The sequence below is a fragment of the Chanodichthys erythropterus genome, chromosome 17 (assembly GCF_024489055.1).
Source record: "Chanodichthys erythropterus isolate Z2021 chromosome 17, ASM2448905v1, whole genome shotgun sequence".
Classification (NCBI taxonomy): domain Eukaryota; kingdom Metazoa; phylum Chordata; class Actinopteri; order Cypriniformes; family Xenocyprididae; genus Chanodichthys; species Chanodichthys erythropterus.
In genome coordinates this window covers 11,652,159-11,667,500 of record NC_090237.1, presented here as the reverse complement: position 1 = coordinate 11,667,500, position 15,342 = coordinate 11,652,159, and the positions used below count along the sequence as shown (strand labels likewise).

Sequence of the window (15,342 nt, the reverse complement as noted above, 5' to 3'; positions counted from 1 at the left end):
TTAATCTCTAAATAATATTTTTTATTAAGTAATATATATATATATATTTAAAAATAGTCAAGGAGTTTTAAATTAATATTTAAAATCATTAATGCAACAAAAAACGATTATTAATTGTAATCGTTTAATAACGATTATTAAACGATTATACATTAAAAATGTTATAGGATATGAAAATGTTTTAAAATACAAAAAATGTTATGTAATTTATAATAATTAACTATCGTTATTATATTATAGGCCTATTATTATTCATATTTTAATAACATGTGACAAGAAAAGAATTTCACAGAAAAAAAGACATGTCATATGGTATAATTTCAATAAATCTTTAAAAATATAAATAAATAAATAAATAAATAGCCTAATTAAAAAAAAAAAAAAATCAATGAATTGACTACTGAAATAAAACAAAAATACAAATAAATATTGAATTAAATTATATTATGCAAGAAAGTGACATGATGCTAGCAAGTCGAAAATTGGTTGCATGGGACGGCGGTCAATAATACGGTTATACAACGGTCATTTTACCACAGAATGATGTGAGTGACCAATCAGAATCAAGTATTTTAGAGTCATGAGTTGAATAAATAAATAATTTTTTTTCAGAAGTTTTTATAATGATTAATGAAAATAAAGTTGTGTGCACCATCAAATTACCATTGTTGGACTTTTCAAAAGCCAAAAAAACAAGAAAAAAAAGAAAAAAATAAGAGAGACAAAAAGACATGAAATTCTCCAAAAACGGAGTACAAAAATCCTCTTTAACATCTCTCATCTTCAGTGGAAAAAAACAATCAACGCGCCTGGCCTTAAAGATGAGGAAATGGCTTTCTCCGTCCTCTTTCATAGGATCAGTGTCACTTCTGAGCCGGGTTAGGACGTGGGAGTGCCAGTTTGTGTTGCACTGACACATTTGAGAGTAAGCCAGGGGAGCGAGATGAGGGTAACGTGCCATGCGGGAACTGAAAGGGCGTCTTTGAGCTGTTATATAGAGCGGATCAGCGCAGGGTAGGGCAGGAAGGAAGCGATCACAGTGCCTCTTTCACGAAGGGGAACCAATGGCTGTGACCTTCAATCCGGCCGGCCTCCGGAATTGACAGTCAATAACGGCGAATGAGTGTACGCTTTAACCGAAGAGCTTAACCGCTCTGCCAACACCTGTTGCACTCTATAAGAGAGCCTTTCACTGAGACAGGTGCCCTCGGAGTGAGAGACACCTCCTTCCTCGAGATCTGGCCACCCCAGCTGCTCCACTCACCAGCAAATTCTTCACATGCCTGCCTGTCAGCTACACAACAGATAGCATTCTCACACCAGTGGTCTCTCAGCTGTCTGAGCCCCCTTCAGAGCCCAGGCAAATGCATTCGTTTTTGGTTTTTGATTAAACCATGTTACGTGTTGGATAAGGCATGATGGAATCACGGCAAAATGAAAAACACACAGGCTGCGTGTGTGGAGCAGGATGTGACTGGGATTTAGAGGTTTACATTAGCACAGAATAATTCAGCAGAGAGAAACTAATTGCATCTAGATGCTCTAAATGACCTTCAACTGCCTGTTACAGGGACATTTCACAAAGCATTTCACTGAATTTATTTACATGTAAAATACATATAAAAGAACTAGAATGAACAACTAAAATAGATTTGTAAATGTGAAAAAATGTGTATATGTACAATCAACACAATACATATGATTGCTTAAAACTAGGTTTTTTCATTGTTGAGAGCCCTGCTGAAAAAAAATGCTTAAACCAGCCTAAGATAGTTTGCTGGTGTTACCTGGTTTAAGCTGGATTAAATGAATATTTTCAAATAGCTTTTATTTTTATATTTTCAGTTTTCATCTAATCATCTAATATAATTTAAGCTTTATTTAAACTGCCAGATGCATTTTTAATAGTTTTAATTTTAGTTAACAATAACTGGTTCTAAACTACACTGGCCCCCCATGACTTTCATTGTAAGACCAAAAAAAAAAAAAAAAAACCTTTCTACACTGGTCAGTCAAAGTGGTCTTCAGTCTGGTCTAGCTGTCTTCCAACTGAAAAACGCCCCCATCTAAATCCAGCCAACAGATCAGCCAGTCCAGGCTAGGAGACCTTGGCATAGTTAAATAACAAGAGTTCAGTACATGGAAATGACATACAATGAGTCTCAAACTCCATTGTTTCCTCCTTCTTATATAAATCTCATTTGTTTAAAAGACCTCCGAAGAACAGGCGAATCTCAACATAACAACGACTGTTACGCAACAGTCGGGATGTACGCCCCCAATATTTGCATATGCCAGCTCATGTTCAAAGCATTAGACAAGGGCAGAACGTCTGGATGTGCACAGCTGAATCATCAGACTAGGTAAGCAAGCAAGAACAATAGTGAAAAATGGCAGATGGAGCAATAATAACTGACATGATCCATGTTAACATGATATTTTTAGTGATATTTGTAAATTGTCTTTCTAAATGTTTCATTAGCATGTTGCTAATGTACTGTTAAATGTGGTTAAAGTCACCATCGTTTCTTACTGTATTCACGGAGACAAGAGCCGTCGCTATTTTCATTATTAAACACTTGCAGTCTGTATAATTCATAAACAACTTCATTCTTTATAAATCTCTCCAACAGTGTAGCATTAGCCGTTAGCCACAGATCACAGCCTCAAATTCATTCAGAATCAATGTTAACAATATAACAGTATACAATACTCACATAATCTGACGCATGCATGACGAACACTCTGTAAAGATCCATTTTGAGGGTTATATTAGCAGTGTAAACTTTGTTTATGCACTGTTTAAGGCAAGCGCGAGCTCCGTGGGCGGGGAGCGTGAGCATTTAAAGCATTTAATTCAATTTAAACATGAATCGGCACATTTCTAATTATGCCCCAAAATAGGCATTTAAAAAAATGAATAAAAAAAAAAATCTATGGGGTATTTTGAGCTGAAACTTCACAGACACATTCAGGGGACACCTTAGACTTATATTACATCTTGTAAAAAAAATGTTCGATGGCATCTTTAAGACCAGCAAACCAGTTTAGACTGGATTCAAAGTTTTTTTTTTTCAACAGGGAATGGTTTTCAGGGCATTGCTATGTGGTTGCTAATGTGTTTTTGAAGCATTTTAGGACCTTTTTACACCTGGTATTAAGATGCATTTTGGTAGATCGGATCACGATGGTCACGATGCTAAATACAGAGTCTATAAAGTTTTGAGCTTGTCCACTTTTGACCACTTCCAGAGGCAGTCAAAAATGCATTAGATTGGATTGCTTTCATAGTGTAGATGATCATGTGGTCAAATGTGTTCAAACTGCACAAAAGACTGCCTACTGACCTTATGCGTAAACATTATGGAAAGGGAGCTAACCAGATAGGATTTAAACTTTGTCAGCTGAAGACCCAAATTTGGTTTGAAGACGAAAAAAAATGTACCAAGCACAATGTTCTCTCACCATTCCTGATTGCTAACACACACTCACAGCCAGAGCTGGGTAGATTACTTATGAATTGTAATCAGTTACTTATTACAAATTACATGACAAAAGTTGTAATCAGTAATATAATCTCTTAGATTACACATTTTTGGTTATGTAATCTGACTACTTTTGGATTACATTTAGATTGCTTTTGTGCTAAGCCTTATTTGATGTCACATTTATTGTAGGATAATCTTATACCATTACAAAAACAAATATTGAAAAACATGTAATTCACGGCAATATCACTGCTACATCATATATATTCATCTATATTTCCCCCTCACCGCCAGAAAAACTCGAAGAATCACAAACGAATGGTTTGTTATGAAAAAATATAAACATTAAAAAAATGAAAAATTAGGAGAATCGATGAATTGTGAACAACTTACTGCCATTGTGTAAATAATATGTAATCAGGTAATCCATAAAAAAGTAACTGTAGTCTGAATATGAATATTTTAAAAAGTAGTTTACTCTAATTACAAGTACAAGTACATTTTTGGAATCTGATTACGTAATCCGGAATATATGTAATCCGTTACTACCCAGCTCTGCTCACAGTGTTCAGTGTGGTCTTGAGGCTGTCCGTATGTTTTTACGTCATCTCCACGCAGGTTCATATGTAAATTGTGTGACGTTATTTTGTCCATTAGATCAAAAGGTCTGAAAAAATCCATACATCTACCCACCCATAGACCCTCCCCTTGAAGAAATCGGGACAGAAGTGGCCGAAAGTGGACAGAAGAGACGGATTAAAACACCAGGTGTAAACAGGATCCAAAACACATCTTAATACCAGGTGTAAACAGGGTCATAGTGTGTTTCTATGTGCTTTCTAGGGAGCTCTAGGTAGTTGCTAAGTGAAACGAGCCCACTGTCAAGTTTCTAGAATACCTGGTTTCACAGACAGGGCTTAGGCCTTTTAAGACAGGATTAGGGATTAGTTCAATTAGGGCATTTAAGTAGCTTTTATAAACATGCCTTAGAAAAAAAAAAAAAAAAAAAAAAACATTACTGGTGTCCATCGTGAGACAAAACAATGGTATTGACATATTTTAAGATATGTCAGTTTAAGTTGCTTTCAGTTAAAACAACTCAAACATGCATTTTAGTCTTTCTTTAGACTAGTCTGTGAAACTGGGGGTTTATATCTTACAGATATCTCACAACCTTCCTTCAATGTACATCTACAACAGTTTTATCATCCACTAGACAAAATTCGTAAATATCAGTTTCAGTCACATCCAGGGCGCACAGCGTGGGATGGCATTTTAATACCTAGTGTAGGGATTTGTTCATTTTTCAAGTATAAGCAATAGCAATAGTGATATTTGTCTTAGCAAGTATTACAAATTACCTATTGTTTGAAGCCTGCCAGCTTCTGGCAGGTCTAGGTTAAAGCAACCTGGCCTCAGCATGTATGGCGTGAGTGACAAGCTGCTGTACTGCATAACTGAAATAGTTCCCTGCGTATCTGCACCCAAGGGGAGTATAGGTATGATTATTTGATTTCTCTTTAAATACAAGCATGCTCGGGCAAGTCCTGGATACCCACAAACCCTTCAATCCACTTTGTTTATGAACCCCTCGCTAATATCAATGAGCGTCCCAGGTCGTCAAGCACCATGGTTTTTCACAAAGGAATGTTGTCTATGCGCTTGCAGACGATGGACATCTGAATAGGGCAGAAAATCCAGTCAGGAATGTTAAGAGCTCGCCCACTTTTTGTGTTGCCCTCATTGAACAAGTCCTTTAGCTCCTAATAACACCCTCTAACGCTGATCATTAACACAGGACCCTTACGGCACTTTAAACCAAAGAAGCGCTGATGCAAAACAGCTAAATGAAATGCATCGTAGAGATTCTCGATAACAGCCTCACCCTACACCCGCTTGCAGCTGTGTGGAAGGGATGGAGAAATATCCCTCCAGAATGTCCCGTTAACAGCTGGAGCTGAGGTCCTCCACACTCATAACAACCTCCCTAAAGACTCCTGTCTATGAGATCACACAGCCAAGACCTGATCTCAGTTCATTCACAGCAGAACAAAGAGTTTCAGCTGAGAAAACAATGTACACTCTTAAAACATAAAGGTTCTTTTTTTTAAAGGTTCCTCATGGAACCATTGACAATAAAGTGTTCATGGATGTTAAAGTGGAAAAAGGTTCTTTAATTTATTAAGATGTTCTTCATGGCTCTTTTAACAATTGATCAATGAAAGGTTCTTTTATATCGCTGTGAAAAAAATCCTCTTTTGGAACTAGTATTTTTAAGAGAATATGAAAGTATTGTTGAATTAAAACTGTGGTAAACTTCACTTTTTGACGTCACATGCACGTCATTTATGTAATTTTTGTTTTCTTCATCTACATGAACTGTTCTGAATGTACTTGACAGGGCTAATAAACATTCCAAGTTGTTTTTCCTCTCAGCAGAAGTTGCAGAAACATATTTATGGATTAGGACAATGTAACACCCGAGGCGGTTTCATTTGTTGGACCGTGGTCTAAAAGCTGAGAACTCATTGGGATTTCTGAAGCAGCAACTCGCTGACAAAGTTTTTTTCAGGAAGACACATCAATAGTACGCTGTTGCTGTTCTCTCCACTATTGTTTTAGAAAACATACAACCGTGTGATGTAGCTCAGATCTCATTCAGGGTTGGGGCAATGGCATGATGCTATGTTCTTTATTGGCATTGATGCTTCCATGAAGAACCTTTAACCTCCATGGAACCATTTACGGTTCTTTATAGTGGAAAAAGTTTCTTTAAATTATTAAAATGTTCTTCACACTAAGAAAAAAAAAATGGTTCTTTTAAGAAAGGTTCTTTGAGGAACCAAAAATGGTTCTTCTATGGAATTACTGTGAAAACCCCCTTTTGGAAGCTTTATTTTTAAAAGTGTACATCTTGTATGATGAAAATGTTTTTAATTAATGAAATCAAATTCATTTTGATATTTATAGGGGAGGCATAAAATCAAAATATCAAGGTGGTACAACTATCTTGATATAACAATGAAGAAAGAAGCTTTGACCTTTTTATGAAAAGTCATGGAAAGTTGTGGCTGTAAAATGTCATTGGGTGTGACTCCCAAAAAATGTAATGATTTTCATGAATTAATAATTTCTAATATCCTTGAAATATACCTTGAAAAATGATGAGCATGTCTTTTATTACTGAATTAAAAATTCATTCAAAAGTCAAAAAAGTGATACAATTTCTTGATATCATAATGAAGGAAAAAGTTTAAAAGAATTAAATTCTTGATAAATCTTACTAAGAACTTTGGCATACAATGGACAATGATTTTATCAAAACTATTACAATACTTATTAATATTGAAAAACAGTCCACCAAGTCATGTGGTGCGACCAGCATGGAGAAAAACAAAACAGGAAATGACATCATAGCGAAGACCCCTGCAGTGCCTCAAGACAGTGTGTTAAGGTCAATAAGTCTGTTAAAATATTAGGTAATTTGTCATGTCATGTGGCATGACTCCCAAAAAATAATGATATTTATGAATTTTCAAGATTCATGATATTTGTAAAAAAAAAAGATATTTTAAAACTTTTTTCAAAATTATGATAGATGTGTATACACACGTATATTCGAGGTAAAAATAAAATTTAAGATGACTTTTTACTTGATGGTTACACTACATGACATTTTCGACTCATAAAACTTAAACTTTTCTTTGAAAAGTGTTTGCCTCCTTGGATCTTATCTTATATGTCATGGGCCCAGCTAACAGATGAGCTTGGACGGATGACTTTTATGACCAGTGGCACCTGTGAGAGGATGTGAGGGTCTTTGATGAGGCCGGGCAGGAAGTGAGAGAGGATGCCCAGTCACTATTCATCTGCCTCAATGGCATGAATCCTGAGGGAGGACGCAGACTCCCAGCTGTCATACCCAGCCTGGCTTCCTCTCAGTACTGGGCACCAATGCTTCCTCTAAATCTCCCATTCCTCAGAGAACCTCTCACTATATGTGACAGGCCAAAGAGGCTCCTTTCTGTATCTCAATGGACAGAGAGCAATTCATTTGAGCTTTAATGTAAAAAAGATGTTGTTCACACAGATGGCCCTGGCTGGAAAGAAGTCAGTCTTTCTTTTTCCCACTTTGCCTGTCACCAGTTACCCCGTTCTACCCCGATTAAACCCATCCTTCCGTTGCAAGGCTTTAGTGTGCACATGTTGCAGACCATCGGCTCTCAAGAGAACGCAGGAGGGCTTGTGTTCAACAGAAGACACAGAGAACTCTATTCAGACTTTCTATGAAAAAAGACATTCTGTTTGAGAAAATTAGGCTGTGAAAACTGAAGCTTAGTAGAGAAGCTAAGGTTTTATGCTCCTTACACCAGGATATTCACCTTTTGTACTTTCTTTGGATATAAGCGGCTTCCGAATGGCAGCCTTGTCAAGCATTCATATTTAGAAGGCAAGACACTACAGGTGAATATGGAATAATAGCTATAATCACCATACTTCCCCAGTTGATTAATCACAGCACATTAAGACAATTGTTTTTCTGAAATGTTGTGTAAATATACAAATAAGGCTAATTAAATATGCCCTAATTTGCATACATTTTCAGAACAGAAATCTAAACATTGGATATTATATATTATATTTCGGCCATCCAAGACCAAGTCGTATCTATTTGAATGGGGGAATCCTGCTTAACTGCTTGTCAAACTCACAATTAAATAACATATTTTAAATCAGCAACAAATCTAACATGAACTGTCCCATTAATGTAGTTTCTTATGCTCAAATAGCGTTAAAAAAGCGTATTTTTCAGGTTAAACCAGCCAATGTGCATGTGCAGTCCTAAGCACGAGTCTCAGGATTCTATGGGAACCGGAGCTTCTGCTGCAGTGAATGACTTTAACCAATCAGCGATTGGCTCTTTTACTCAGAAGGCGGGACGTATTCCGCCATATTGCACGCTGCAGTTTCTCCCATTCATAAGTAATAGGAGTGAACCGTCTTTGACGTAGCCGCATGGTAGCATAGCCACATGCTAACATCATACGCAACTAGAATCGACATTTGTTTCCCAAATGACATACGCACTTTCGCACTATTTACTGAACTATCTAGGCTGGTGTACGACATTTAGACAGCTAGTTTGTCGCCCAGCATTGGAGTCATAGGAGCCCCTTCCTCTGCGCTACGTAATTAAAGCTGTGAACATATTTGAGCATTGAAAGTGACATGTGAAGGTCAAGTATGGTAACCCATACTTGGAATTCGTCCTCTGCATTTAACCCATCCAAATTAGTGAGTAGTGAACACACACACACTGCATACCGTGGACACACACACCCGGAGCCGTGGGCAGCCATTTTCCTGTGGCACCCGTGGAGCGATTGGGGGTTAGGTGCTTTGCTCAAGGGCACCTCAGTCATTTCCTGCTGGTATTGAGAATTGAACCTGCAACCTCTGGGCAGCTATTTCAGGCATCCAAAACCAAGTCCTATCTATTTGAATGGGGGAATCTTGAAATCTCAAAAACTGTTTGCCGAATTCACAGTCAAAAACATATTTCAAATCAGCAACAACATCTGACATGAACTATCCTAAAAATGTTGAGAATCGAACCAGTCAGACTCTCTAACCATTAGGCCACGACTGCCCCCAAGTATAAGTTCTCCTCGTCAGGGAATCGAACATTGGTCTTCCATGCTGACGAAGAGTTTTAATAAAATGTCTGGAACAGAAGCAATTTTTGCACCACTTCTGGCCACAGTACCTCTTGCAGTCTGGGCATGTTGCCACATGGGATTCAAACCCATGGTTCAGGGCTTGCTGCTCATCATTGTTGGCATTTTCAGTATAAAAACACTACTCGCACTAGTACAAAAAAGCAGAATAGTGCATAAGTGTGTGAATTGGGACACACCTTGTGTATTGTGATCAGATTATGTACACAAAAAGTTCAGACACAAAACAAAGAAAGCTAAAGCATGAATAAAAGACTACAAACCAATAACCATTATCTCACAAAGCACCAAATTAAAACATTCAGGAGTTTATTTGACTAAACTCGTCTAACTAGTCTATATCATTGCTTTATGACATTAAGGGTGCCCTTGTATGTGCATTCAGAGATGTTAGCCCATATTATGAGAACTTCTTTTGTGTTATGCCGGTGAACCAAATGCCCTCAGTTCAAGGTTCATCTACTCTGCATTATCGTCCTGGTCATGTGACTTGAGCTGATTGCTGGAGTGATAAACCCTGTGGGTTGGCCCCTCCTGACCCTCCCGGCACTGATTAGGTCTTCTGAGACAACCGCCTTCCTTACACATTCCTTCTTCAGCGGAAACACGCTCCATTTACAACGCAAATAACCAACAGCCATGAATGAGACAAATCCAAGTAAAAGAAGTTTGACTAAGACGCTTTCAGATTAAGACCTGAATCAAGTTTTACAGGGCAAGTCTATAGGTGTACATGTTTCGTGAGACTCAAACTGAAGTAGCCAGAGGCCCTTTTCCAATAATGGTTAAAACGCAGCAGATGGTGAATCATAGTTGGGTTTTGTTGTGCAAGAGCATAACCCATGTAAATCCTTGCACATATGGCAAAATTTCCCAAAGTGATGGCAGGTCTGGACTGATCAACAGGCTGACTAACGGATGGAATTACTTTGAATGTGTACTGTACACAACAATGATGAAGAGAAAACACGGTTATCACGCAATGTCAACAAAGCACATGCTTATCCTGACGCACTGCTATGTGAGATTGTTATTCTGATCATCACAATTCTCATAAACCATGATTTAAACATCCACTTCAAACTAATTCAACAAGTAATGCTTAATATAATGTTTAGATCAGTGCTTCTCAAAAAGGTTTTTTAAAAGAGTTTTTTGTCTTAAAGGGTTAGTTCATCCAAAAATGAAAATAAAGTAATTTATCACTCACCCTCACGTCGTTCTACACCCGTAAGACCTTCGTTAATCTTTGGAACACAAATTAAGATATTTTTGTTCAAATCCGATGGCCTGCATAGCCAGCAATGACATTTCCTCTCTCAAGATCCATAAAGGTACTAAAAACAACATTTAAATGTGTTCATGTGAGTACAGTGGTTCAATCTTAATATTATAAAGCGACGAGAATATTTTTTGTGCGCCAAAAACAAAAATGACTTTTTAACAATATTTAATGATGGCCGATTTCAAAACACTGCTTCAGAGCATTATGAATCTTTTGAGTCGAATCAGTGATTCGGATCATGTATCAAACCACTGAAATCACGTGACTCAATATGACTCAGTACAGTGGTTCAATATTAATATTATAAAGCGACGACAATATTTTTGGTGCGCCAAAAAAACGAAATAACTTATATAGTGATGGCCGATTTCAAAACACTGCTTCATGAAGCTTCGGAGCATTATGAATCTTTTGTGTCGAGCGCCAAAGTCACGCGATTTCAGCAGTTTGGCGGTTTGACACGCGATCCGAATCATGATTCGACACAAAAGATTCATAACGCTCCGAAGCTTCCTGAAGCAGTGTTTTGAAACCGGCCATCACTATGTAAGTCGTTATTTTGTTTTGTTTTTTGCCGCACCAAAAATATTCTCATGGCTTTATAATATTAATATTGAACCACTGTACTCACATGAACTGATTTAAATATGTTTTTAGTACATTAATGGATCTTGAGAGAGGAAATGTCATTGCTGGTTATGCAGGCCTCAAAGAGCCATCGGATTTCAACATAAATATCTTAATTTGCGTTCCGAAGATGAACGAAGGTCTTACGGGTGTGGAACGGTATGAGGATGAGTAATAAATGACATTATTTTCATTTTTGGGTGAACTAACCTTTTAAGACGATTGCACACTGTATGATTTTGGCCATCTGAGACAAATGTTAAAGGATTCCTCTGATCCTAAGCCAAAATCTGAAGTCTTTGATCGCTAGTTTGACATGTTCGCTGACAGCCAATTATGACTGCTGCAATCAAATTTTACCTTCAATGAAATTCTGGTACTAATATAAATCGTACATTGTCCTTGGAAAATTTGCTGAGGCCACCTAGTGGGCCTGGGCCCTCTGGCTGTGAATCATTGATTTAGATTAATTTTTGTGTTGTGGAGGTTCAAATTATTGAAGTTTTAATGCAAATCACTTTCAAATCAATGAAAACATATGCATTCCGTTCTTTTGAGTTGTATATTTTCAATAAATCAGGTGAACCAGTTCACAAAACTGGTCTGGATGATTCTACAAAGTCAAGGATAAGACAGAAAGTTCTATAGTGAATATTTAAAAAAAATTGCATTTTGTCCATCTAGTCTCTTTAAAAAATGCTTAATCAAGTAGCTTTAATCGTAGCTTTAACTAGTGTTAAAAAGTCACTCATTAGCTGGTGACAAAGGTTGATAAAGAAAAAAAGTTACTTTTAAAGAAAGCAGATCAGATTTCTCCCTGGTGACACACTAATGACCCAATGACTCATAAGCATTGTCTGCTTTCATTTAGTCTTACACGAAACATTTTTATTTGTATTATCTCAAGCAATTTTGGGAATATAAAACTGAGCAAAGCTTCATGTCTTAGAAGAATCTTTCCCCTATGTAGGCGTGAGAGTAAAGAGGTTTACTGAGAATAGAACAAACATAAACACAAAGAGCCTTAGGCAAAATGCATCATGTGCTTCCTTCTACCTCCCTCTATTCAAAACCATACATGATAATTCGGTTTTTCTACAAGTATCTGTAGTGGACCTTGCATTCACTGGTAAACTTGAACCGAGATCTCTTATCTTTCACCGCAGCATCAGCACACGTTCTGTTTATATTCCACAACATGCAGACAGGGAAAAAAAACAAAACCTGTTTGGATATGTGGAAAAACTAGATAACATCTTTGTGACTCGTATTGTGCCTTTGTTAAGTGCTGAATTGATCACGTATGTTTATAAAAATCAATACATTCTCTCATGTTTCCGGATATCAGTGTTGGCACGATACAATAATCAGTCAATTTTCTAAATATAAATACAGCGATATTCTTATAGTGTGCAACAACATTTCTGAAGGTATAATGTTATCTATTTGCACTATCGCATGACTAACATCCTATTCAACTGGCTTCCCACAGGACAAATCCAGCCCTTGTAAGGCTGCCAGATATCTCACCTCAATTAAAAGTTTGGGTTCAGTAGTGTTTTCTAAAGAAATTAATACTTTTATTCAGCAAGAACACATTAATTTGATCAAAAGTGACAGTAAAGACATTTAAAATGTTATAAATGATGCATTTGCCATGGTTTACACAACATTTTAACTGTTTTCAAAACTCGTAATAATAAGAAATGCTTCTTGAGCAGCAAATCAGCATATTAGAATGATTTCTGGAGGATCATGTGACACTGAAGACTGGAGTAATGATGCTTAAAAATTCAGCTTTGCATCACAGGAATAAATCACAATTTAAAATGTATTAAAATAAAAAAAAGGACCATATTTCATAATATTACTGTTTTTACAGCATTTTTGATCAAATAAATGCAGCCTTGCCAAGCATAAGAGACTTCTTTTTAAAAAAACGGATTTAGTATTTAGCACCAATCCTCCATTTTATTTCTCCTAGACTTATTTCCGTATGGTAAAAAACATTTCTTCATTTTTAATTATGCATGATTAATGCTCTAAGACTACAATGTCACAACTGAAAATGAGCATCTCAGCTGTCAATCATTCAGTTTTATAACCAGTGTGTCATGTTTACAGTGTCATCACGCCATTCCCCAAGCAAATAACTAGCTGAATGACTTGATCATACTAAGTGTATAAACTGTAAATGTTGCTGTTTTGAATTTCCTGGTAGTAAAACTATAAAACTGGTTTAATTTACAATGTCGAGGTTTTTTCTTAGCCTGCACGCCTTAAAGAATTTTTCCACTTGACTTATTAAATTTGAGCATGTCCATTTCATGCATTTTTATGTCATTCCTACATGACCTATCAAACAAATTACAAATAACACAAATTAGTGCCGAGCGAACGAACCGCCGGTCTTCCAGCACACTGATTCCAATAAAGGATTTGCTCCCTAATCCAACATGTGAGACTGACTGCCCCCCTCAAAGAGCCTTGTAGCGCCTCGGGTCAAAATGACAGACAGGGCCAGAGCTGAGGGTCTCTACTGCCTGAATACACACACACACACACACACACACACACACAGGTCTGACAATATTTTTCCTCCACGTTTATAATGGTAGACCACAACTGGACAGGCTCAAGGAAAAATATTCAAAATATTTTCTTTTTTTCCGAATGTTAATGACAGGTAACACTGACAGGAACTGCTCGGCTAATGATGGCACTGTTCGTATACTCTGATTTTACTGAGTTCAACATGTTCCTGGGTCAACATTTTTGTTGGTCCTGGAACAACATTCAAATCAACCAATCAGATTTGAAGGACAAGTTTACAGATTATGTCAAGTTTAGGCTTAAAATCATGAATTGTTGCTTCTACATCGGTGTTATTCATCTATCATTCCCCTCTGATTTTTGGGATAACTTATGGGTAGGATTAGGTTTAGGGTATAGGGTTAAGTCTAAATTTCCTGGAATGTTGTTCCAGGATCAACAAAATATGTTGACCCAGGAATGCATCTAACACAGCAAAATCAGGACGTGCATACTACAACCATAATGTTGCAGAGCAGATTTTTGATATTAGGATATCATTAAACTGTTTACCCACCTTATCTAATTGGTTAATGTTGCATTTCCCTCCTATACACACGCATCTGTCAGTGTTTATCTCGTGACACTACAGCATCTAACTTCATTTGCAAGATATTTGCATACAGAACATCTCCAGTATCCTATTGGCTGACAGATCAACTCAAGGCCTTGGGCAGATATAAAAATGTCAACTGTAGCGCAAATGACTGAATGCCAAGTGTGGAAACGATGATTGACGAAACTCTCTACTTCAATGGTTATGTGCGTATCCTATGTTGTTGGCTCATTGCTTACGCAAAATACGCGTTTCCTTACCTGAGAAATTCCTGCAGACAGGTATCGCAGAATCGGTGTCCACATGTGGAAACTTGGACGGGTTCCCTCATTGCTTTGCTACACAGAGGACACTGAAAGCGTCTCTTGGGCTTCTCCAGGAACTTGTAGTCGAACCCCGGCATTGCTGGTTTTTACACTAAGCGTCTTTAGAAACTGTCGTTTGTTGTCCTCTGCAATAACGCTTGGACAGCGCGTATGAAAACTGATATTCACTTGCCAACGATAAACAAGCTCGCGCACGCAAACCGTCGGTATTGTTCCTTCTCAGCTTCCTCTTTCGAGCAACACGGCTCGATCCAGCATCAGGGTGACAGCTTAAACCCGACGATCTGTCTGTGTGATGAGGCTGTCAATGCAGCGCTGGTGCTCTTTGATGAACCGAGATGACGAGCGCGATGAGAAGCATTCACCGCGCCTGTCGAGAATAACACTGACAGCCTGGAGACAAAGCTCGGATCCCATCTGTTTAGGTATATAAAGCCCCACCCACTATCCATGAGGGAGGAGCCGGGTTTAAATCCTCTCAGCACCGCAGAAATCAGAAGGGCAGGCTTATTTACAGTTCTTTACAGTAATACTGTCTGTGAGCGTTATAATGTAAGGGATTATTTTAATTGCATTTATGTTAGTAATGGTCCTTCTCGGTCAATAAGAAACTTGTTAAACAACGCATTTTGTGATATGCATGTGGATTATCAAGTCAGAATAGACTCTAACCTTTGTGGTTACACTTAAAAATGTTATAATTAATAGTGGGTTTTTGCAGAATCTAAAG

At 37.5% G+C, this 15,342-nt stretch overlaps 1 protein-coding gene across 1 annotated transcript in view; it reads right to left on the bottom strand.

The window, feature by feature from the left end:
- traf4a (tnf receptor-associated factor 4a) overlaps positions 1 to 15,016 on the bottom strand; it is a 47,472-nt gene extending 32,456 nt beyond the window's left edge. Inside the window, exon 1 of the mRNA XM_067364522.1 lies at positions 14,547 to 15,016. Coding sequence (XP_067220623.1) covers positions 14,547 to 14,689 — 143 coding nt within the window. The 5' untranslated portion in view covers positions 14,690 to 15,016. The remainder of the gene's footprint in view (positions 1 to 14,546) is intronic.
- Between the last annotated feature and the right edge of the window lie 326 nt (positions 15,017 to 15,342).